Raw genomic sequence first — 22,433 nt, forward strand, 5'->3', positions numbered from 1 at the left:
AGGCCTCTCGCGTTTGCCCGCCTCGGCAATCGAAAAGGGGCTTGATCACCGGGGTTTGTCGAGAATACAAAGCTTGCTGCAGGAAGATTCCGGCAGCTGAAATACCGGGCGCAATCTAGGCACCAAGTGCCGAATGGAGAGCACGTTGTTTGCATGTTTTATATTAATAAAAGGGCCGGCTTAGGCAGCGAGTAAACGATCTGGTCACCTGCAGCTGGTGGGGGCTGGCGTGGCTGTGCATCGATGCACGTACTTCAACAAGCTTTCCAAACCAAATTGGGTAAATTTAGTTCACTCGGGATCATCCGAGTGATCGCCGTTTGCTTGCGGCTACAGATTCAGGCATTTAACCGCCATATCCTTCAGAGAGTCGCTACCGGCAGGGGTATACTGGTAAACAACGCCAGCAACCCATCATTCCCGCCAGCAAGCCCCCAACCAGGGCGGGCACGCCATCCTGAGGGACAGGTTCCTCATATTGCAAGTTGTCTGCACTCCACACCGGCACGGCAGTGGGGATAAGCTAGCCTGTGCAGTTTATAGCTCCTTTCGCATGGTAGCACTCGGTTTTGAGTCCGAGCTCCAGGGAAGATGATTCGTTAGCCTGACGCTTTGCCCACCAGCGAGATGCACACGACGTCGAAAGCGACCGGCTCCTCCGCAACAACGAGATCTTTGCCACCGGTCGTGGAAGACGGGGACGTCCGGCGGACCCGATGAAAAAACCAGTTCATTATAGCGAGCGGACACCGCGGGACCAGCCGCGCATGCACCGTAAGGAAGTAGTAGTAGCGCTGCGGTTGTACCCTGCTCGGGTCACGGCCGCCGGGGGTGCTAATGTTGTCGCTTCCGTCTGGCGCATCTTCAAGCGCTCAAGACTGAGCAAGTAGGTTTGTGTAAGCTTCAAAATAGGTATTCGTCCCATCGATCTTCGTGATAGGCATAGAACAGTTCGTCTAAGCCATGCCCATGGTCATCACCCAGCTGCCGCAGGAAGTCGTTGAACGTGGGTGGCCGGCGAGCTTCCCTTTCTGGGTCTGACTCTTCGTCACCCGAAAAGTAGTACTCTGATGCCTCGTCCTCCTCCTCCAGCTCGAGGTCCTCCTCTGGCGCGAGATGGCCGGTTTCTCCATCCTCTGCGTCCTCGTACTCTTCTTCTGCTTCGAAATCCTGGTCGTCCTCGTTGGCCGGGGCCTCATCTTCATCTTGATAGGACGGAAGCAGATCAAAGGTCCTGAATAATATCCCTGCCTTCGCACAGCGTTGCCGGGCGGTTTCAACTTCTCGCCTAAAACGCCTGTGAAATTTGCTTTCCGCTGGCCACGAGTGAATGGCGAGTGAAATGCTGGACAACCGGTGAGCCTTGCTCGCGCATAGGCATTCGACGCCGTGGAGGATCATGTCCAAGTTGGCAAGGTAAGTCTGCTTCCAGTCCCTGTCGGTGCCCCATTCACAGACAAGCGTGAAATCGCGGACCGAACGGGGCAGTAGCTGGCATAACCGCTCCCCGTCATCTTCGTCGAGAATGCCCAGTGTCCCAAAGACGCCCCGATAATCGAGCATGACGGTTTCCAGCCGTGTGAGTTCGGGGATGCACCGCAGCCTGTGGTTCTCTGGTTTCCTCGGCCGTTCCATGCCGCGGGTTAAATAATGCCCTTCGGACATGGAAACCAGCTCAAGGGTCCGTAATGTGCCCGTCAAGCCGAGAAGCGCCTCGCTTAGTGTTGTGCCCTCCGGTAATAGATCCCGATCTTCGTCCGACGTAGTCGCTTCGAAGTGCACAACTAGGGTCTGCAGGTTGACGCAGGCGAGGCACAGTGCGACTAGCCTCGGCTCGTGAATGTGGCTGCCGTAGAGGCGGAGATGCTCGATGTGCGGTAACGGGGGAAGTACGGCACCGCGCCCGACGATGCTATCCGCAGAAGCGCAACAAAGCTCGAGCGTCTTGATATTCGGTAGCATCGGGAGAATCTCGACGGCATGGTCGGCTATCAAGCGCGAGAGGGTCAGCTGGCGGTCACCGTCCTCCCTCTGGCAGTAGATGCGGAGCGATGCGAGGTTCCGCAGGCGGCAAAATGGAAGGAATTCAAACAACCTCTCCGCGACGGGTGAGTAGCCTTCGGCCCGGTAACGAATGATGGCATCGCGGATAGCCGGGGTTGGCAGGTCGGGATGGTCTAGGTCGAACTGGGAATCTGGACAAGCCATCAGGTAATCCCGCAGGTTGGGTGCACCCAAAAGGATCATCTTGAGGAGTTCCAGGGCGATTGTACTGTGATAAATTCCCCCATGTTGACTGTCCCAGCTGACTGGTCGCAGTTAATACAAAGTCGTGGTTCGCGTGTCAGCAAAAACCGTACCTCCAACTTGTCTCTCCCATTCACGATGCACTTCTTCAATGGTTTTCGCGGCAACGACGTCTACAAGACAAGCGATACTGCGGATCCAGGGCCTGATTTCGACGTTGGTTTCCATGCGGCGCAAGAGCGTGACCAAGGCGCGTGGTGTGGGGATGACGAGGGTGTGGTACAGCAGTGGCTTGGCGATGGCGGCGAGGCGCCGTGATGTCCGCGCGAGACATAAGAGGTTGTCGTGGCAAGCGAGCCAGTCAGCCCACTGGTGGCCAGCATCCCGAAATTCCCACGTGCCCGAGTCGCGGAGGGCAAAACGGGTGGTCAACGGTGGCGCGGGGACCAAGGCCTCGGCGATGGGCCGCAGCAGCTCAGTCGGCAGGCGTTCCAGGGACTGGCAGAGTTGGCTCGGGGGCTCCGGCACGGGCGCCGCCGGGCCGCCGAGGGAAACCGGCGATGTCATCGGGGGCGGACAAGAGAGCTCGGCTCAGGGTTCGGATCGCCGGTTGAGCGCACCTGCCCTGGAATGCCGCACAGGCGCTGCCGCCGCGGCGTGCTCCCGGCCCTGGGTAGATGATAAGAAGGATATCCTGGGTGAGTCGTAGGGGCGGGTGCGCCCTCGGAGCCGCATCAGCGTTCCTCGCAGACGGTCGTGATTCACGCGATGGTACGGTTGGCGGGGATTTCGTCGAAAGGGCGCGCTCGCTTACGGCCAATCGGGGCAATTTTGCGGCGTTTAAGCAGCGCGGAGGCCATCGGCAACTTCCGATCTCGGCGCTGGGTCCTGCTGGTTTTCGTGAGCAGATTCGACACTTTCATCGCCATCATCGACTATTCGGGAAGCTGCTCGCTCAGACGCGTGTTAGTGGACAGGCACCGGGTTGGCCGTAACATGACCTAAGGACCCTGCCGCTGGCCACGTTGCAGGGCTGCCAGGAAGAGAAGCTGGAAATAGGCAGGGGTAAAACAGCGGCATGGGCACTGCAACCGGCCCTTTTTGGGGGACGATCCAAGCGCGTCAGGCTCTGGGCCCGGACGCCGTGCAGGCTAGCCGACATCGCTCCGGTGTGGTCATTTTTATTACACGCGCTCCCGCAAATTTTGCCGCAGTGCAGCATCGGCCACGGCAACCCGCGCCCGGATCTCGGTGCGGCGGTCGTCGTGCGATTTGGGCCTCTCAAGGTTGCACATAGTGGGTCGGGCATGGAGACTGGGCGGCTCCCCACCGCAGCCGAGCCGGGACGGACCCAGCGGTCACGGTCCAGATTTAGCAGGTGCTACAGCTTCATTTGGTTCGCCGGATGGCGGGTGGGACGCCAGCAACGGGGCGAATTGCCCAATCAGCACCAGTCAGAGAGGCGATCAAACCCCCCGAGTGAAGTTGTCGTCACCGCTCGGACAGACACTCGCGTTTTCGTCATGAGGAAGGGCCGCCACGCGGGGGGCCAGAAGGGCACCAAGCATCAGGCATCGCGGTGTCGGAGCAGGCGTCGTCAGTAAGGCCGGGATGACACAGGATTTTAAATCGTCAGGATTGGCGTTGACTGAAGGACAGACATGATGGGCGTTTTAACGCGATCCGGAAGGACGACCATTCCTGTGTAGGTGAGTCACAGGGAAACCCCCAAATCACCAGGCCGCCGTGCACCGATCTACCGTTGCGGTTGTCTCAATGGGTTGCTCTCGTTGCGCTGGTTTAAGGGACCGCTCAATCTGCCGATCATGCGACGACAGGCACGGCCCACATCTTGACTCGTTCTTCACTCTCCTTCGCAAGGGATCGATCAATCGGGGGAGTGGAGAACAACTTGAGCGTCCGTCTCTCGTCGGTCCACGATCATTGCGGAGGGCCGGAGATCCAAGGTCATGCTCCATCTCGCTGCCGCCTATGTTACTAGTCGCAGTTTCTACCGGCCAAATTGGTTGTCAATCGCCAGTCTTTGGCTTCCTTTAGGCTCGGTGGCAGCCGAACCTCCTGCCTTGCCAGCATCCCAAGAAGCAACAGACGTCGGGGCCATGCAACGGTCCGGACTGATCCGCACCATCCGACGCCAGCTCGAGCTGCCTAATCCAGCGATGCCGAGCCGGGTCGCTGGATTGACTTCATTGCCAACCGTGTGTCTTGATTGATGTGGCTGAGGATCCTTCCGAATCAGCTGGCATCGCTCCGCTGCGGAATGGCAACGTTATGTTTGTTGTTGGTCAACTCGTGTCGCCGGGATCGCATCGGTACTCGTCCGGGGCCGCATGCGGGAGTCGGTGACATCGCATTATGCGAGGGACAGTCGTAAGGGCTCGATAGAGCGCATGTTGGAGGTGACGGAATCCAAGGATTCAGTCACGGGTGCCAAAACGCAGTCGCATGCGTGTGGTTGACGACGTCGTGCTTCAATTGTGCGTCGCCGTTAGTTACACCGAGCTGCGCCCGTGCACAGGGGAGTTGCTGCGTTGGCCGCGCGGGAGCTATTTTGGCAAAAATACGACGAATGATGCATTGCCATGTCGAGGTAAAACCGCTGAAGACCGTTGGAGTTGATCCCAAGTTGTATTGTGGTTTTGGGAAAGACGGGAAGGAAGGGAAGCATGGAGCGAAGGCGGTGTTCAACGAACATGGATTCGGCAAGTGGGGCACTGCACCTTCTGGGACATCGAGTCCTCCCACCACGGGCACCGCCCAGGGCACCTCCATATGGATGGACCGCTGCAACCTGAACGGAAAAAAGTTCTACCAAACGCCACAACGGTACGCACAACCCGACACAACCGTGAACCCCTAATTGTAGGAGGGACTAGAATACCTAACTGCCTGGTATCGTGAATTGCATAATCCGGGGAATAAAAATAAGAACGGAAAGATTACACTGGTAATGTTGTCCCAGGATAAACGCCATGCCATCCATCCCCGCTAGACTGACGTTCCGAGTCTGCAGCTTCGGCACAGGGCTTAATATCACCACGACCCATGAATACCTGACAAATTAAAGACTGAATCCCGGGTCATGATCGAATGCCCGAGTTAGCTTGCCTGTCCATCGACCAAAGGTGAGCAGGCTGAGCTCTGGGAGCCGCCGGACTTATACCCATGGGTTCTGTCGACGGAATGGCGTTGCCGCTCGCCATTAGCAAGTCATCGACATCCCTCTCAACAGAGATACATAGGACCGTTTTCCCAACGTGTGCGCCGCCGGCAGCGACACGTGCCTGTCTAATGTGACCACCGACTCGGCCAGCGTCGCACTTCGTTGCGGGCTGGTAAGCAACACCCTCAGAGCAGGACCAGGGCGCAAGTCCTTAACCAAAGCCAGCAAGGTATCGACGATTGTCACAGTATCTTCCTGCCATCCATACAAGGTAGTCTCAAGCTCGGAGACACCATCGATTATGCAAAAGACGGGTCTGGAAGGGTCGATCCGGACAAAGAGCTCGGAAAAAAGACGACAAAGCCTAGGGATGCCACCATAATCGATACCGGCGAGGAGCTGCTCGTCGATAAATTCCAGATATGGCGCTGGCACTGCCAAATGACTTTGTACGTCGTGACTCTGCACCAGCAGCTGGTGGACTAGGTTGCGGATAAGCCCGTTTGGCCCATTCAGGGGGTTGGGTCGTCCGAGGTGCTGACCACAGAAGTGATGGATGACTATTGGAACAGGGCGGTCCCTGTTGTCATTACTTTCGAAGTTCATCACGGTTCTTGCGAGGGATGCACAGATTGCCGACATGGGCGTGACCTTGTCCGCCGCAACATTTCCGCAATGGCCATCAACCAGGATCAGGTCCGACGCCCACGCCGGGGCTTCGAGCCATTTTTTGAACCGCTTCATTTCCATAAGGCGGTTGCTTCGGGTACCAACATCCACTTTGAGATGGTAGCTTCGCCGCGTTACGCCAGCCAGGGCTTCGGCCGCGGCATCTTCCGGCACGTCGAGCGTCATCAGCAGTTCTTCAAGGCTCACCAGCGATGTCCCTGGCGGCGATACGGGTTGTTGATATAATGTGACCTCGGTTTGGTTTGAGGGCACAACGGGAAAACCCCGTGGAACTGTTGTGCCCGCTATTCGGAGCCATGGCAATGTAAGCTGCGCTGGGGCTGTTCGTACGAGTCGAGTTAGTCGATCCCTAGCCGGCACCCACACTACCATCTTCCCGGGGAGCAACCAGCACTTACCATAGACACTCAGATATGGTTGGTGGTACCAGTCACCATCGCCATTTCGAAGTCCTTTCAGCAACTCCGCCGCTTCGAGCATCTTCTCTGTCGCCGTCTCGAGGTTCTTTTCTCGGTCAGTCCCGGAAAGCCGCAATTCAAGCCGCGTCATTCCGTCAACTATCGCAGCCTGAATCCCGTCGACGCCTGACTTGACCGCTTTGACCTCGGCGTCGATAGCAACATTGCTTGCGAGGATGCTATGTTGCGCAACATGTATCTGACCGACCGTCCGTTCTGTTGCTGCCCTTGAGCACCGGTCGACACGCTCCGCTGCCCGTGTAACCTGCACAAGGCAGTTGTCCACCACCTCGGCTTCTTTTCCCGGGCGTTGTTTCCACAGCCGCACGACTGGATCAAGTATTAGGCCCAGGTCCACTAATCTCAAGGATGCATGGAACTTGCCTCTATTCTTGTGAGGGTGGCTGCGCAACAAGATGCCGATTAGTATCGCGACATTCTCTACCAAGGTATGATACAGCTGCCTGACCGCCTGCACCAGGTCTGTAGCACCGGGAAACCGCATTCCGGCTTCAACGGCGTCGAAGAATGTCTCAGGGATACCCTCAAACGCTCGGAGGATCTTTGCGCGGGTTTCTAGCCGCAAGGACATCATCTGTGAAGCGCCTTGGCTCAGCTCAAAACCTAGGGGGGAGACCTCGATCACGGGAAGAGGAGGCATACGGGGAATGGCACTCACCCTGCACAAAGTCGTCAAGCCGCCACGCAGGACGCAGAGGCCATCCTGGTCCGGTATCATGCCCGCTAAAGACTCGAGAACAGCAAGCTCTGGCCCTGACTTTCTCAACCTGGCCCGCACCGATGACCTTTCGGCCTTAGCGTTGTCCTGCGCCGTGGCGGACTCGATGGCGTCAATAACATCCTGCCAGCAAGAGGAGCGGTTAGGAAGGCTGTGGTCGACGAGTTCAACGTCGTGTAACACCTCAATAAGGGATCTAGACACGCGGCGTCAGTGCACGATCGCGATGGGGGCGAAATCGGCCATGTTATACCACGACCACAAGGCGAACCAGGGCAGGAACGTACTGGGGGTGGGGACCGAGCTCGGAATTGTTGGAAGATTCCTGCTTTGTGTCCATTTCCTGGTAAACAGTACTATCGTCGTTTGATGCGTCCTCACGCCGTTCGCTTCAAACGAGGGTAGAGCCGGTGGATTTCACGGGGAACGAGGACGATAACACCCCAGGGTCGCGGGCGGGGCTCACGATTTTGCAGCTGGGCGGATGGTTGGTGCTTCACGGATTTAACCTCAGATTGCCGGCGACATGGAGCAACCGATGGGCGGCTGCGTTGCAGAGTGTAGAACCCGGTTCTCACGCCACCATTGCTCCGCCTCTTGTCAAGCACCGCCCTCGCCTACGCCGCTGCGGCTTGCTGGGACGCCAAATCAACCCCGGCCGATTTCCCCAGCGGGGTGCGCAACGGGAACCGCTCGAAAAGGGATGTCCACCGCGTTGGGCACCAGTTGCCTCCCATCTTTGCTCTCTCGGGCCATTGACCGGGACGGAGCTGGGACTGCGGCCGCGATGTGGGGTTGCATGATTGGCAGAAGGATGCAGAACTCGCGGTTGTGCCAGACACCTGCAGCAGGACACCCCCTCCCCTGGCGCGACCCCGACACTGCCTTATTGGCTCGCAGCTGGACGCCTCGACTGGCCTTGAATCCTTCCTTGGAATGGCATGGAGAGGGGCCAAAGTCTCGTCTCGAAAAGAGGGGCAGAGGGGAGACGACCCAGACGGGGCGGTTTAAACGGTCACGATTCGGGCGAGGACATTCTTAGCAAGCCCGGACAAGGCATTTTAGCTAAAACCCGAAGTCGCGCCGCCTTGTACAAAGTACGCTACAGAACGATGGCCCCTGCTGTGTGAGCCCCAAGGGAAGCGCATTCGTGTTTGGCACCTCATGGGCATAAACAGCCGAAGTTGAAGTGCAGATATCAACCCAACCTTCGGCTATCAGAATTTCAAGAAACGAAAGACATCCGGAAGCCCAAAGAAACTGTGTTACATTCTCTTTTACTTTGTTTCTTGCGAATTTTTGCTTTCTTAACTTTGGTTCTTTCTGTTTTCTTCACTTCTTACTTTGTTTTCTTCCCATGTTAGGCTTCTTTGGCCAGAAGGTCTTAAGCTACGGGTCTCAATACCATATCGCCACAAACGTCTCTTAGCCCGCCATTTCTGAAAGAATCTCAACGACAATATGCTGCCACCCGCCGTGGAAGGAACCGCAGTAGACGAAGTAGCGCCACCCATGCTAGAGGTCTTTAACTACGAAGACAGGGAGGACAGCGAACCGTCAGATACCGATCATTCGGAGGGGGAAAGGCCACAGACACAACAAACCCCCCAGCCGCCAGCCCCCCTACCAACACAGAGGGAAGCAAGTGGCAGAGGGGGGCTAGATGCCACAGCAAGTTCACAACCACCCGGCCCCCTACCACCACAAGGGGAAGCAGGCCGCAGAGAGAGGCCAGATGCCGCAGCGGGTTTACAGCCGCCCCCAGATGTGCCAATAATCGCGCAGGCAAGGAGATGCACTTTCGAGCAGTTCGTCAATCGATTTTCGCCCGAAGAGGCCGGTTATGCGATCGAATACCTCGAAGCAGGAACGGAACTTGGCCTCGAAATGGCTAAGGAGGTGGGGAGGCGACGTCTAGCCAAGGTCAAGGGTTATGAAGGACAAAATGCCATGGAATACAAAAGCAGGCGGTTCGACGGCGGCCTCTCCAGCGGCACCTGGCTACAAGCTGTTCGAATTCAATCCCCTATGGTGCTTAAAACCCTCGCCGAGGTCACGGGGTACAATTGGGGGACTGAGCCGCATACCTTTATGCGGCCCTTTGGGCACCTCATTCACTTCCACCCACAGATCAAACAAAAGCTCGCGGCACTCAAGGCCGCCTTGCCAGGCGGGGAAGGAACCGATACTAGCGAGGAGGATTCCTTAGATCATCTCGAATGTTACGTCTCATTCGTTGACGAGCATCTCATGCCGCTTGTCGATCAGTTTGCCGACGCCAACCACTCCAACCCAAAGCGTATCCGATATGAGGACCTGTGGTATCTATTCAAACCTGGGGATCTTATCTACCTACCACGGAATACTCTGCAAAAGATGCTGAGGAACCGAGGTCACACGGAAGCATATCCGGAAAGCGCGATCTACCAAACGATATGGAGGCTCGAGATCTTTTGGCCACACGAAGGTGACCTTGAACTTCCTATGATCGGAAACGGGTCGTCCGACTGGGAGGCCAAGACAAGGCTGTACTTTGTCGACTACGACGGCACCGCATACAAACCTGTTTCGATCAGCGTGACAATGGACCACTTCGACGGCGAGAAAGACATCCGTACCTTGAACGTTTTCCCGATACGGTTTGTCGCGGACCACGAAGCCTTGATCGAGAAAAGCATGGAGTGGGGCGAAAGGTTCACGCAGTGTATCGAGCAGCGACATGTCTCGTATAAGGCGTGGACGCTTCAAAACGAACCGTTAGGGTGGAAGTACATGAACAACAACAAGGGCCGGCCCGTGACCTCTCCTGAGTTTATCGACGGAGATGTTATTATCGACTTTCAAGAAGCCTTCAACGCCCATCCGGCGTGGAAGTACAGTTACGGCCTGGCGCCAGAAACATGGTCAAGCGACGTCCTCACTACCCGCGATAAGTTCCCCATCCTGTTGTGGTCTGACGCCTCTCGGTCCAAGCTCCTGTCTGAGTGGATCAACATCACCGTGTCTGATGACGACATCGACTTCCTCGAGGGCAAAGACTTTGGCAAGAAACACCCTTATGGGCAGAACGGTGTTGACAAGCCGCCTAAAGACGATCTTGTTCTGCTTCCACGGCGCCTTCTCGGCTATGGGCTTCATGAGCGCCGCTTTCTGTTTTTGGATGTGGACAAGGTTAAGATCAAGCGTGAAGCGGACTTCGATCCTTTCGATTTTCTTGAGATTGATCCAGTCAACAAACACATTATTCACTGCCTCTTAACGGACCACTTCAACACTAAAGAAGCGCGTAAGAAGGGGGAGATTGCGAGTCAGGACCCGATCCCGGGAAAAGGCAATAACCTCGTGTTTCTTCTCCATGGGCCTCCGGGGGTTGGAAAGACGGCTACAGTTGAGGCAGTGGCCCAGAAGTACCGAAGGCCGTTGTTCGCCATCACATCCGGAGACCTGGGCTCGACGCCCGACGCAGTCGAATCTTCTCTGACTGAGATATTCCATCTCGCTAATGTTTGGGACTGCATCCTCCTCCTTGACGAAGCCGACGTATTTCTTGAAGAACGGGAGAAGAGTGATCTCAAAAGGAATGCCGTCGTGTCGGGTAAGTTGCCGGTGCCCTTCGTTGATATTCTGTGCAATTTCGAGCTGATATATCCATTCGAAGTCTTCCTCCGGGTCATGGAGTATTACAACGGCGTGCTCTTTCTCACTACGAATCGGCCCGGTCAGCTGGACGAGGCCATCAAATCTCGTGTCCATAGCGCGCTACTTTACCAGACCTTGAGCCAGGCACAGACCGAAAAGGTGTTCCGGATGAACATCAAGAGGCTCGAATACATTGAAATGCAACGAGAGAAAGTACAGCCTGACTCTTCTCAGCCGTATCTCCAGCCAGATAAAACTGGTATTCTGGAGTTTGCTGAGAAGCACTGGAAGGAGCACGAGTACGATGAGCTAGGGCGGTGGAATGGAAGGCAGATCCGCAACGCCTTCATCAGCGCGGCAGCATTGGCGCGCGGCGATGTTGATAACAATGCCAGTGACGGCAGGCCATCCGTCACGGTGTTGACGGAGCGGCATTTCCAGGGTGTTGCAAAAAGCATCACAGCCTTTGACAAATACATGGCCCGAGCCCGCGGGGCTCTCGACTCGGAGCGCGCGCGCACGCGGGAGGACCGGCCATCACCAGATGAGGATCCGGAGACGGGGCGGAACCGCCGGCCCTCGCGCAATCCCGGACTGTCCCGCCCGTCGCTTAGCCACCTCGGAGCCGCGCCCCAGACGCCAACGCCCTCCCGTCATTATGCCCAGCCTCCGGTGTCGCCGTCTCCCTCGTACTACGTCCAACCCGCACCGCAACCGGCTATGTCAGCTCCAGGACAGCAACCGTATGGCGGCGGTTACGCCTATCCAACACAGATGTACGGAACTAGCCCTGGCGCTTCGATGCCGGTCTGGCCACAGTCTGTGCAGCAAGCTGGGGTACAAGGGCCCCCGCCGGCGATGCATCCGCCCCCCCATGCCCAGCAATATCCAGCCATGGCTCACCAGGGCGGCAGTGATGCGGGTTTGGCCGTTAGACAAGGTCCGCCCCAACCACACCCCCCACGGACACCTGATAGTTCTAGCTCGCAACAAGGCCACCAGGGACATCATCATGGGGAGTAAATGCTGGTAGAGTGAAGGCCAATTCGTGTCGTCAATCTTGAGTGTAATTAGTGTTTACTGCTATTTGAAGGCCTTCAATTCAATCCGTCATTGTGTCTACCTAGGTAGTCTTACTCTTCACAGTAAGCGATGGTGGCCTTCCCCATTTCAAGTTGACCATGTCTGTACCAAAAGATCAAAGGCAATGACCCCTGAGTCGAAGAAAGAATGGAAGAAAAAAAAGTTTAAAGAATTGAAAAAAAAAAAAAAAAATAAAAAAAATGAAGGAAGGTACCTAGGAAGCAAAAAAAAAAAAAAAAAGGACTTGCCCCGGGGGAACGGTGTGACTCTACTTTATCCTGTCCGGAGACAATATTGCGCTCAAACTTTTGGAAATTACTATGCGAAATTGATAAGAGAAATTCGTATGCAAAACTGATAAGAGAAATTAGTATGCGAAATTGATAAGAAACTTTATCGCGATCACTGATTGGTTAACAAGCACGCTCCGGCTCGAAGTTCACTTCGTCCCCTGTCTTATGGGTTCTCCTTAAACTGCACCATTCATGCCCTCGCAATCCGTTCCATCCATCCATCCAGCCCTCGCAATCCGCTCGACCTTCGCGAACGTCGCCACTCCATCCGTTTGCACGTCTGCCGCTTTCAATTCCAGGCTGTTTCTATGGAAGACGTGATCGTCGTTCTAGACGGCGCTACTGAGGCGGCGGTGGAGACGGCTGTGGCACGCAAGACATGTACTAATTGCAACACCAAGCAAAACATTGAGCAGTTTCTGCCTTCCATCCGACGTACTCCTCTCGACGAGTTCAACCAAACGCATGCGCTGCTCTCACTAGCTTACCCGACCCTGTTTCCTCGAGGGGTTGCGGACTTCGTTGAACCTAGACAGCACAAGATCTCCTACCAGGATTACATCCAGCATGCCATGAAGTGGGAAGATAGCCGATTCGCTAAACATCACAGCTTCCGATTCATCGCGCTAAACAGTCTGATGAGGCAGCAGGCAAGGGGTCACAGTCGATTCTACGTCAGCAAGAATCACCGCACACCTCTTACGAAGGAAGCCCTTCAGGAGGCGCTTGCCGACCCAGACAGACCGGAAGCTCAGGCCATTCTGAATCGGATTTCTCGTTTTGCTGGTGTCATCAAAGGTACAAGTCCCTTTTGGTACCGTCGACGTCGCGAGTGCGAGTCTTTTGCGCACTACCTGGGTGTCCCCTCTACTTTCATCACACTGAGCCCAGCCGATCTGCATTGGCAAAGCCTCTACCAGCACATGCCCGAATACGAGGAGTGGAAGGTGTCAGAACAAGCCCACGGCGGCTTGCGCCTAGGACCTGGGTCACGTGACCCGTGGGGCCAACCAAATTACTGGTCGCCAGAAAATTAGACCCGTTAAAACAAGTTGAACAAGAACAACGAACAACAAGCACTGCAATTGACAGCCATCAACACCCTCTACTCCGTTCCTTTTGACCCAAGCCTTCAGTGATCTGCTCAATGCCTTGAAATACCGCTGGTTCCAACAGAAGGTCCTTGATGAGCAGAGACGCATGGCCAAGTCCGAGAGGTTGCCGAGGTCATCAAGAGGCCTGGAAAGGGCTGGTGGTCGTTCGAAGCCGAGCGCAACGATACCCACCTGAACCAGTACAATCCACTCGTGCCTCTCTGCTGGCTGGCCAATACAGACTGCTCGCCCTGCACGAGTGTGGAGGCTGTCATCAACTACGCTGCGAAATACTGCAGCAAGTCTGAGGCCCAGACCAGCACATATGCGCAGATTGCACAGAACATCCTGCCCCACATATCAGACAACAACCCGATGGTTTCGTTCGTGTCGAAATTGATGAACAAACTAATTGGGGAGAGGGACTACTCTGCGCAGGAGATCTGCCATATCCTCCTGGGACTCCCTCTCCAAGAGGATAGCCGAGTGGTCCAGAGTGTTGACTGTAGACCCCGCGAGAGGCATGCTCGCCTAATCGACATCACGGCTGATGGCGATATCCAGGAGTCTCAGACAGCATACGAGAAGTATCTTCGGCGGCCTGGCTCAATGGGTGACGTCTCCTACTTCGAGTTCCTGCAAGACTGGAACTTGAAGGCGCGGAATCCGGCGAGGTGGGCGATCTGGCAGCCTCCTGCAATGCCCAGGGTGTTGTATTATTACCCCCGATACAAGCCGGTCCGTTCCCATCAGCAGTACTCTGACTTCTGCCGCGTCAAGCCGCTCCTGAACCACCCCCATCGCCAGTCCGAACAGTTGCTCGAGGTTGATGATCTGCAGCTTGACAACTACACTTCCGCATATCAATACTGCCTCGAGCACCACGACCACCAGGACGACCACTACGGTACTGTCGACGAGCCCGATCTGTTGCCGGAAGAGGATGAATTCGAGCGAGGGGAGGATGCTGGGGACATCACCCGTGAGGATTGGCAGGAGGTGGCCCGGCTGGTCCCCGACCTCCAACTTCCCGAAGAACCAGCCGACTTGCTTGGACGCCGAGACATTGATGTCAATTGCGACTGGACACGACACATTGGTCGCTACTGGCACGATCAGTTTGGTACCGGAGGTTACTGGGTGCAACTCCGTGGAGACGCTCCAGGTAATTACGACGTGGAAAAGATGCCTCTCGCAGCCCGTGACACATTGAACATGCAGCAGCGGCAAGTATACGACACGGTCATGCGCCACTTCAGAGCCAAAAACGAGAACCATCAGCCTCCGCCCCTTCGTCTACAGATTGACGGAGGAGGTGGGACTAGAAAGTCGTACATGGTGAAGGTGCTCTCTTCTCATCTTCAGGTCGAGGCAGCTTCCTATGGCCGAGTTTCCCCATTGTCAGGGCGGCCCCGACGGGCGTGGCGAGCAACCAGACGGGGGACAGACTCTGCATTCCCTACTGCGGCTCCCCGTCGACGGAAATTACCGCTCGCTCTCCGAGACTCCGACGACCCTGAACGCCCTACAGCGGCGGTCCAGGGGCATCCACTACCTCGTGATCGACGAGAAGAGCATGCTGGGCCTCAAAACCCTCGCGTGGATCGATCAGCGCCTACGAGAGGTGTTTAAGCACGAGGGTGTGGGTGCGGAGAAGGTTGAGTCCTCAAATGCCGGCAACTTGGCCAAGCGCTTTCCCTTGTGTGTTGGTTGCAGGGTGATGCTAACGCGGAACTTGTGGGCCGACGTCGGGCTCGTCAACGGTGCGCAAGGCACAGTCTACGACATATCTTGGAAAGAAGGTGCTGACGTGCTGCGAGACCCGCCCGAGGTCATCATGGTGGCCTTCGACGACTACGACGGCCCCGCCTTCACGATGCCGAACGGGGAGCCGCTCCGCAGTGGAGAGAAGCTGGTTGTTCCCATCCTCCGAGTGCGGCAGGACTTCATGGTCGGCGCCAACTCATGTTCAAGAGAGCAGTTCCCGCTGTTGGTCAGCTATGCGATCACCGTCCACAAGTCACAGGGCATCACTCTCGACAAGGTTGTCTGCGATATCTCTGCGCCGGAGTTCGCTTCTGGTCTCTCCTACGTGGCCGTTTCCCGGGTGAAGACACTGGGTGGGCTAATGTTTGAGAAGCCCTTCGACCGCAACAGGATCTATCGCGAGACACCATCACGAGCTATGGGGTTGAAATTGTCCGATCACGCTATCAGGCAACTGCAGGCGTTAGATGCTGTGGCGGGGAAGGATCCCTCAGAGGAGTCAATAGGTATATAAGTAGCGACGACGAGAGTGTAGATGCATCAGCCCTTGGAACGATAATAGAAATGATTGATATAAGTGGGATAAGAAGCTCGAGTGAATGGAGTTGTTGGCCGACGGACAGATATTGGCGCTTCGTCTCTCCCGTATTCAACCCTAACCCGGATTGTCCTCCGGAGAGTAGCGAAGGGCCGTGCGACTGACGAAACGAAGCGACGCCAGCAATTTTAAGAGTTTGCCGAAACCGAATCCGTCTCGCCGGGCCACGCCAAATTAGCGTGGTGCTACACCAATTGATCCATAAGTACGCAGCTAATCAGTAATCACCATATCGCTTGTTCCATCCATCCACAGCGTTATCCTTCTCCTAACCAAGACGGCCTGGCCAACATCAAATCACGAACCCTAGGATAGTACCTAGTAGCAAGTCACCCCGTCTTCGATCTCCTCCTACCACAACAATGTCGTCTGTCGACCCCTCCCGCCCCGATATCGTTGTATTCATGGCACGCGCCTCAGCCACACTCGGCCGTGCACTCCCCCCACCCAAAGACATCTTCCACTTCGGGGGGTCGTCCCCCAGACTCGCCGACGAGCGGCTCCACCTCGCCATAGAGGGCAAGAAGTCGGCGACCACGTCCTGGCCGGTGCCGGAACCGCTACATTGGGGCGTCGGCGACCTGTCGGTCATCCTCGACGGCGCGGGGCGGCCACGGGCGCTGATGCGGACCACGTCGCTCGTGCAGTGCTCGTTTCGGGACGTCGAGGAAGACTTTGCGCTCGCCGAGGCCGAGGGTGACTATGAAGCGTACCGGACGGGCCATGTCGCATTCTATCGCGAGCAGGAAGGTGGCGAGGCCTTCGGCGAAGACAGCATCGTGCTGTGCGAGCGGTTTGAGGTGATTTATTCGGCGGAAGCGCGCGGAGAGGACGATGGACTGGTGGAGGATGTGGGCGCCGGTCAAAACCGTCAATGAGTCTCCAACATTGGGTAGTTGTCCTATGTATATGTAATTCGAGCAACACGAAAACAGAAATATTATGCTTAGTCCCAACCGCCAGCCAACAAATCCACCCTTGATGTGATTTAACTCTCCCCAGTCACTCAGGCTCGCCAGGTCATGCCACGTGCTTAGACGGCACGGGGGCAACGGGCCCGTGAACGATGATCGGGCCGCTCTCGGGCCGTGTGGCAACTTTGTTGTGGCATTTCGAGCAAAAGTAGTTGGTCTCCTCGAACCAGTGGGCCATGCAGGGGACGCAGGCCAGGCAGACACAGAGAAGGCAACAAAGGACGCCGGCAACACTGTGTCGAGGAGGATACGTCAGCGAATCCGTCAAAAGCAACCCAGAACCGTGACGAGGAACTTACATTTGCATCGATGTGCCCTCCGTGGCGACCCTGGTCATAGTCCGCTGCTGGCAAAAGGGGCAGTCGATCCACTGCGGCTGATCACCAAGCTGATTTATGGGAATCACCCCGAGGACTGGCTGTTGCGCCGCCATCGGTGCCGTTGATTGCGGTTGCTGTGCGTTTAGATCTGTCGGCATCTCCTTTACGGGCGCCGGTTGTTGGTTGGGGGCTTGGTTGGGGTTTGCGGGTTCTTCGGCCGTCCTTGGTGCGTATGCTGGGGGCGCGGCCTCGATGTCTTGGACAGTCGGGGCCGCTTGGGGTTGTGGTTCGTCCTTTTGCATGTTGAGGTTTGTTGGGATGCTAAGAAGTGCGATGTGTGGAGTCAGAGAGCCGGGTGGTCGTCCAAGCAAGTGTTTGTGTTCACAATAAATAGGAGGCAATAGCGATGGCCCAATATAGACCTGCGGCCGATCACTTATTTAGGGACATCTCAGGGAAACAGCCTCACGGCTTACATTATTTATTACAGGGGATCTGGCTTCCTTTGTTCCCTCGACCTGTGCCGTGATTGCCGTTTGCATGTCATTCGAAAATCCAGCGCAACCCCGAATCGACCACTTGGTCCTTGTGTTTCCCTTGGCAGGCGTAGTGTGTGTCTACCATTGGCGAAAGACGGACTGGCATTCAACCGAGGGAGCGAACGCGGTTCACAGCCCACTCCCTCGATCCACCTTTGGGGGCCACGGGGAGTATTTATCGTGGCACAGTAGCTGGTCCACTTGGAACTCGTTAGTGGTCTGATTATACGAGGCACACATTCAGGCGGATTCGGAGATGTGCTGGTAGGGCAAAACCCCCCTTTCATGCACACGAGGCCTCTTTGACCTTCCGGGCACGTGAAAGGTGTGTGACATCACCTGCCCTCGCCGACTTCCCTTGGCATTCTCTCTCGGCGTGTTGAGGACTCGGGGAAGTGGGGAAGGGGGTTGATCAAGGGGACTAGGGCCACTCTAAGCGGCCATGACATCACAACGCCGCATGTGTTCCAACTTCCAACCTGACGTCTTGCAGGCGATAAACCACCAAGAATGTAGTCGCCTCCTCGCGGGAAAAGGTAACACGCAAAACATAACATCATACCCCTAGCAAACCAAACCAATCACCTCAAATCACCATGTCGGATATTCTTGAAGCCATCAAAGATGCCATCATCCCCAAACGGCGCGAACAAGCAACTGTCGAGACATACGACCCCCATACGAGGGGACCTTACCCCGACCGTGCCTCGGCCGAAAACAACCAGCCGCAAATTTCACCCCCACGAGCCCCAGCAGAAGCTCAGGATTCCAGCCGCGCAGAACGGAACGACCTCGGCAGCGCTTCCGATACGCACAGGTCTCGCGCCGGCTCAGGAGACGAGCCGGTTGACTACGGGGAGGCCATGGCCAAGCCGGTACATAAGGAGGGCGGGAAGTACGGGCTTTCGTGATTGTAAGCGGCCAAGAAATTAGGTGGCTGCTCAGTGAGATTTTAAGCGAGACGGTTTTCAGGGTACGGGGGGGGGGGGGGTTCGGTCTCGGTTCTTTTGTCGTTGATACTTCCCAGCAACACGATGGTCTTCGCGAATATTGGAGCAATCATACTTAGTTATTTGTATACGTATCAGATGAACACCAGACGAACGGACCCAGTTGTGCATTTACAATGGGACACGCCGACTTGTCATTCCCGACACGGCCCGCTGTGGAGAATCGCGTGTTCTGGGATCTCGTTGCCTTCGAAAGGGATTTGGATAAGGACCGTGGGCTCATTACCCGGGAACTCGGTGAAATGACCCGCGATAGTGCTGGCTGACTTGAGGTCCGCTGCAATGAGCAGCGACGATCGCAAGGTTCCGGGCGTCACGTATGCCATTTCCGTCTCCGGGCGCCCCTCTCCCGCTAGGCCATCTGAAACGTCTCTCCAATGATTGTCGGGATGGTCAGGGGTGAGACGGCAGGGTGCCGTGATCCTTATCAAGCCGTTCAGGATAATCGAAAGCCTAGTCCAAGTCAGCTCAGCCTTGACGTTGATTTCTACGCAGAAGCTCACTGGACATGCGGCGCCCAAGCTTCGCCGGCGGTTGTACGCGGTTCTATTCTTGACCACGTAGCCGCGGTAGTTTTGCCGATGGCATAATTGGCTGCCGACATGTAATCGACCGCCACAGTGGACAGCTGCCAGCACTCGAGCACTGAATATCCGTCGCGGGAAGAGAGCGCCGTGATGTTGAGCGGCGGGGCCACGTCCGCCACGGTGGCATGGCCCAACAAGATGGGCTGTAGAGCGCGACGTAGCCGCATTGTGCATCAATGATAGTGGATGGGTTTGTGTGGGTTAACGAGAGACGGACGGGGCGGTGAATCCAAACGAAAAAAGCATACATGCCAAGGTTGGATGTCTCACATTCTTCCGCGGACTCGATCTAGCGGAGGTCCGGTTCGGGACTTAGCGGTGCAAGGCGGGTATCCACGAGCCGGGACATATTCGCTCACAGCAGCGAGTGCTCTCTCTTCGGCTTACGACCTTAAGCGGCTTATTTGTTGACACCGTTCCTTCCTCTAAGCCGTAGAGTGACTGCTCTCGAAGGCAAGAGCAGTTGGGTACTAGCTCGAGGGAAGGAGCGGGCTGTGGATCGAACCGGTTAGGTGCTCTAAGCCGGCAACGTACCGTCAACCTCCTGCTCACTCGCCTGGAGCTGCTCTTTTTGCTCAAGCCGGGATAAATTCGCTCAAAGCGTAAGCCGTCAAAGGCTTTTCAGTCTCGGCATGGGGCGGTAATGGACTCAACATTGGGACTTTGGGTGGGAGCCATTACCTTTTGTTCCTATTAGAAAAACCCAAAAGGACAAAAAAGGCCGGAAACAAAATGGGGAGAAAACCACACTTAAAAGGTCTAAACCGAGATATAAATTGCTGACATGATGGTTGGACTGGAATGACAGTCAACAAGAGTCATGTTAAGCTAATAAAGGACCAAGGGCGAATAACTAAGCAATCTGAAGTGCTTAACGAATAACTAAACCGTGATCATGAAAACTACACACCCAACGGCATAGAGGGACTTTTCTAATCCCTCCTGCTTAGCTACTCGTTTGGGTTGTTGTCGGTCGGGTCCGGCGCTTCGGTGTATGAGTGCGTTGGCTACTCGCTGTACGGCAGCGACGTACCCAGGCCAATACCTCAAAATAAAACTCGGCCACCTCGTCGTCGAGTTCGACTTCTAGGCTCCTTACCCTGCATTGGGCCGGATCCTTCAACTCTTTCTCTGAGTACATGTAGGTGCAAACAGTACTAATGCATCTTGACCGCCGAGTCTCGGGTGATGAACTGGTACAGATCCATATTCTGTACTACGCAAACAACTCATCCGGCCATCTTAGCGGATTGAACATCACGAAAGAGGGAGGAGTGGTATGTCTCGTTTCAAACTGGTTGCAAAATGCTTGTTTCAGTGCTCACAATTCACGCACTGGTGTGAGGCAACATAACAACGGCGATGGTAACGGGTCTCCCTGTCTTGACAGAGACTCGCGGTTTCCAGCTTCATCCGTCATGATCGGTGCCGGTGGCTTGGCATGGAAGCTGCGTCCCATCTTTTCTGCCTTTCGCCCCTCCAACAGAGCACAGCGCGGGGCCGGTTGGTTGACCAACACTTAAACCGCGTCTCAGCGAGCAAACATCAACCGCAGCTTGCCCTTCGAGTTTTATAGAAGATCCGCTTCTAATCGTTAACAATGACGCCTCCGTCAAACATCGCCGGTGAATGGAAGAAGCGGTCCGTTGTTTCCTGTTTCATTCTGAAGCTCGACGACGGCCAGCCCCGAGTTGCATTTTTTCGACGCAGCGACAAAGTGTCAACCTACCGGTAAGCCGATGGACCGCTATGGAAGCCAGGTCTCGTTTATCGCCTCACTCAGCAAACTAGCATCAACACGCGATATGCGCTCGCACTAACGCAGACACAGCCATCATCTCGCCCCAATATCCGGCAGCGTCGACGTGGCCGACGGGTCCCCCCTTGCTGCAGCTTGGCGGGAGCTCGCCGAGGAGACTACCCTCACAACTGACTCACTGTCGCTCCTTCGCCAGGGCAAGGAGTACACATTTCAAGACCCCTCGGTCAGTCGCGAGTGGACCATCTTCCCGTTCCTGTTCCGTCTCAAGACGCCCGCGGACGAACAGCGCATTCGCACCGACTGGGAGCACGAGGGGTGGGCTTGGCACGACCCTGGGGCCGTCATCAGGGGCGATGGGCTAGGGGGCCTGAACCGGGTGCCCCGGCTGGACGAGAGCCTGCGGCGAGTGTGGTTCGAAACGGATCTCGGACCGGAGGCGGGCGAGGTCCTTTCCCGTGGGCTGGACGCGCTGGCTCATGACCATGAGAGCGGGGCTCGGCAACTAGCGGACGCGGCACTTCAGACGCTCAGAGGAGTAATCGCGGGGATGAATACAAGGGATCGTGAACCGGATGTATGGTGGGTGACGGTGCGGTTTGCGGCCTGGCATCTGTGGAAGAACGGCAGGGAGAGCATGGGCGCGCCCATCATGAGCGCCTTGTTGGCTGTGCTGTCGGGAATCGAGCGGGTGCTGGAAAAGGGTCAACAAACAGACCAACTACGGGGGGCCGCTCTTCGCGAACTAGACGCCCATGTTGCAGCAAGGAAGGAGTCGGTGGACCTGATCTCACGAGCCGTCGCTGCATACGTTGAAGACACCTTCCGGTCGAGGCGGGGCTCACATAAACCAATTTGCATCCTGACGCTCTCCGAAAGCTCGACAATTCGGCAAGCCCTACGACGCGTGGCTCTCGAGTCTAGCTTTCACCTCGATCTCCGCATTCTCGAGTCCCGCCCATTGTATGAGGGCGTGTCGTTGGCTGGAAAACTGGCCGAGGACTTGTTCGCGGCGGCCCCTCCGGCGACTGGAACACATAGCATAACACTTTACACAGATGCCTCCGCTGCCCTCGCGGCCTCCGACGTCGACTTGGTTATAATTGGAGGCGACCGGGTTGCCGCGTCTGGGGATGTTAGCAATAAGACGGGCTCTCTACCGGCCGTGCTGAGTGCAAAATACGTCGCTCCGACAGCCCGCGTCGTCGTGGTAGCCGAGTCTGGAAAGACCGCGCTCCCTGGACGGTCGGACGATCACGTCGTCGAAGACAACGGCCCGTCCGAGGTGTGCCAGGCCTGGCAATCACAGTACAACAGTTCGGGTGTTCACAACGCGCTTAAATATGCAGAGTCGCCTGACCCCAGCCGCACGATCAAAATGGAAATCCGCAATATCTTTTTCGAGTGGGTGCCGGCACGCCTGGTCGACACGTACGTCACTGAACATGGCGA

General features: G+C 56.2%; 10 protein-coding genes across 10 annotated transcripts; 6 read left to right on the forward strand and 4 right to left on the reverse strand.

Moving 5' to 3' along the window:
* Window positions 1–903: 903 nt before the first annotated feature.
* On the reverse strand, window positions 904–2,247 carry CHGG_09552 (uncharacterized protein; the record flags this gene model as incomplete). The annotated part of the gene is made up of 1 exon (XM_001227478.1): window positions 904–2,247. The coding sequence occupies one exon, from the start codon at window positions 2,245–2,247 to the stop codon at window positions 904–906; it is 1,344 nt and encodes a 447-aa protein (XP_001227479.1).
* A 151-nt stretch (window positions 2,248–2,398) lies between these two features.
* CHGG_09553 (uncharacterized protein) lies at window positions 2,399–3,851 on the forward strand (the record flags this gene model as incomplete). Its single annotated transcript, XM_001227479.1, has 3 exons — window positions 2,399–2,843; window positions 2,957–3,018; window positions 3,279–3,851. The coding sequence occupies 3 exons, from the start codon at window positions 2,399–2,401 to the stop codon at window positions 3,849–3,851; spliced, it is 1,080 nt and encodes a 359-aa protein (XP_001227480.1).
* Window positions 3,852–5,470: 1,619 nt separating this feature from the next.
* Window positions 5,471–7,658, reverse strand: CHGG_09554 (uncharacterized protein; the record flags this gene model as incomplete). The annotated part of the gene is made up of 3 exons (XM_001227480.1): window positions 5,471–6,441; window positions 6,520–7,514; window positions 7,606–7,658. 3 exons carry the CDS (start codon window positions 7,656–7,658, stop codon window positions 5,471–5,473), a joined length of 2,019 nt encoding a protein of 672 aa, XP_001227481.1.
* A 1,121-nt stretch (window positions 7,659–8,779) lies between these two features.
* Window positions 8,780–11,980, forward strand: CHGG_09555 (uncharacterized protein; the record flags this gene model as incomplete). Its single annotated transcript, XM_001227481.1, has 1 exon — window positions 8,780–11,980. One exon carries the CDS (start codon window positions 8,780–8,782, stop codon window positions 11,978–11,980), a length of 3,201 nt encoding a protein of 1,066 aa, XP_001227482.1.
* Window positions 11,981–12,641: 661 nt separating this feature from the next.
* CHGG_09556 (uncharacterized protein) lies at window positions 12,642–15,708 on the forward strand (the record flags this gene model as incomplete). The annotated part of the gene is made up of 3 exons (XM_001227482.1): window positions 12,642–13,326; window positions 13,525–14,545; window positions 14,793–15,708. The coding sequence occupies 3 exons, from the start codon at window positions 12,642–12,644 to the stop codon at window positions 15,706–15,708; spliced, it is 2,622 nt and encodes an 873-aa protein (XP_001227483.1).
* Window positions 15,709–16,154: 446 nt separating this feature from the next.
* On the forward strand, window positions 16,155–16,670 carry CHGG_09557 (uncharacterized protein; the record flags this gene model as incomplete). Its single annotated transcript, XM_001227483.1, has 1 exon — window positions 16,155–16,670. The coding sequence occupies one exon, from the start codon at window positions 16,155–16,157 to the stop codon at window positions 16,668–16,670; it is 516 nt and encodes a 171-aa protein (XP_001227484.1).
* Window positions 16,671–16,812: 142 nt separating this feature from the next.
* CHGG_09558 (uncharacterized protein) lies at window positions 16,813–17,388 on the reverse strand (the record flags this gene model as incomplete). Its single annotated transcript, XM_001227484.1, has 2 exons — window positions 16,813–16,999; window positions 17,066–17,388. The coding sequence occupies 2 exons, from the start codon at window positions 17,386–17,388 to the stop codon at window positions 16,813–16,815; spliced, it is 510 nt and encodes a 169-aa protein (XP_001227485.1).
* An 833-nt stretch (window positions 17,389–18,221) lies between these two features.
* On the forward strand, window positions 18,222–18,536 carry CHGG_09559 (uncharacterized protein; the record flags this gene model as incomplete). The annotated part of the gene is made up of 1 exon (XM_001227485.1): window positions 18,222–18,536. One exon carries the CDS (start codon window positions 18,222–18,224, stop codon window positions 18,534–18,536), a length of 315 nt encoding a protein of 104 aa, XP_001227486.1.
* Window positions 18,537–18,769: 233 nt separating this feature from the next.
* Window positions 18,770–19,389, reverse strand: CHGG_09560 (uncharacterized protein; the record flags this gene model as incomplete). The annotated part of the gene is made up of 2 exons (XM_001227486.1): window positions 18,770–19,088; window positions 19,139–19,389. The coding sequence occupies 2 exons, from the start codon at window positions 19,387–19,389 to the stop codon at window positions 18,770–18,772; spliced, it is 570 nt and encodes a 189-aa protein (XP_001227487.1).
* Window positions 19,390–20,822: 1,433 nt separating this feature from the next.
* CHGG_09561 (uncharacterized protein) lies at window positions 20,823–22,322 on the forward strand (the record flags this gene model as incomplete). Its single annotated transcript, XM_001227487.1, has 3 exons — window positions 20,823–20,953; window positions 21,048–22,239; window positions 22,299–22,322. The coding sequence occupies 3 exons, from the start codon at window positions 20,823–20,825 to the stop codon at window positions 22,320–22,322; spliced, it is 1,347 nt and encodes a 448-aa protein (XP_001227488.1).
* Window positions 22,323–22,433: the final 111 nt, after the last annotated feature.

The sequence above is a fragment of the Chaetomium globosum genome, genomic scaffold (assembly GCF_000143365.1).
Source record: "Chaetomium globosum CBS 148.51 scaffold_6 genomic scaffold, whole genome shotgun sequence".
Lineage (NCBI taxonomy): Eukaryota > Fungi > Ascomycota > Sordariomycetes > Sordariales > Chaetomiaceae > Chaetomium > Chaetomium globosum.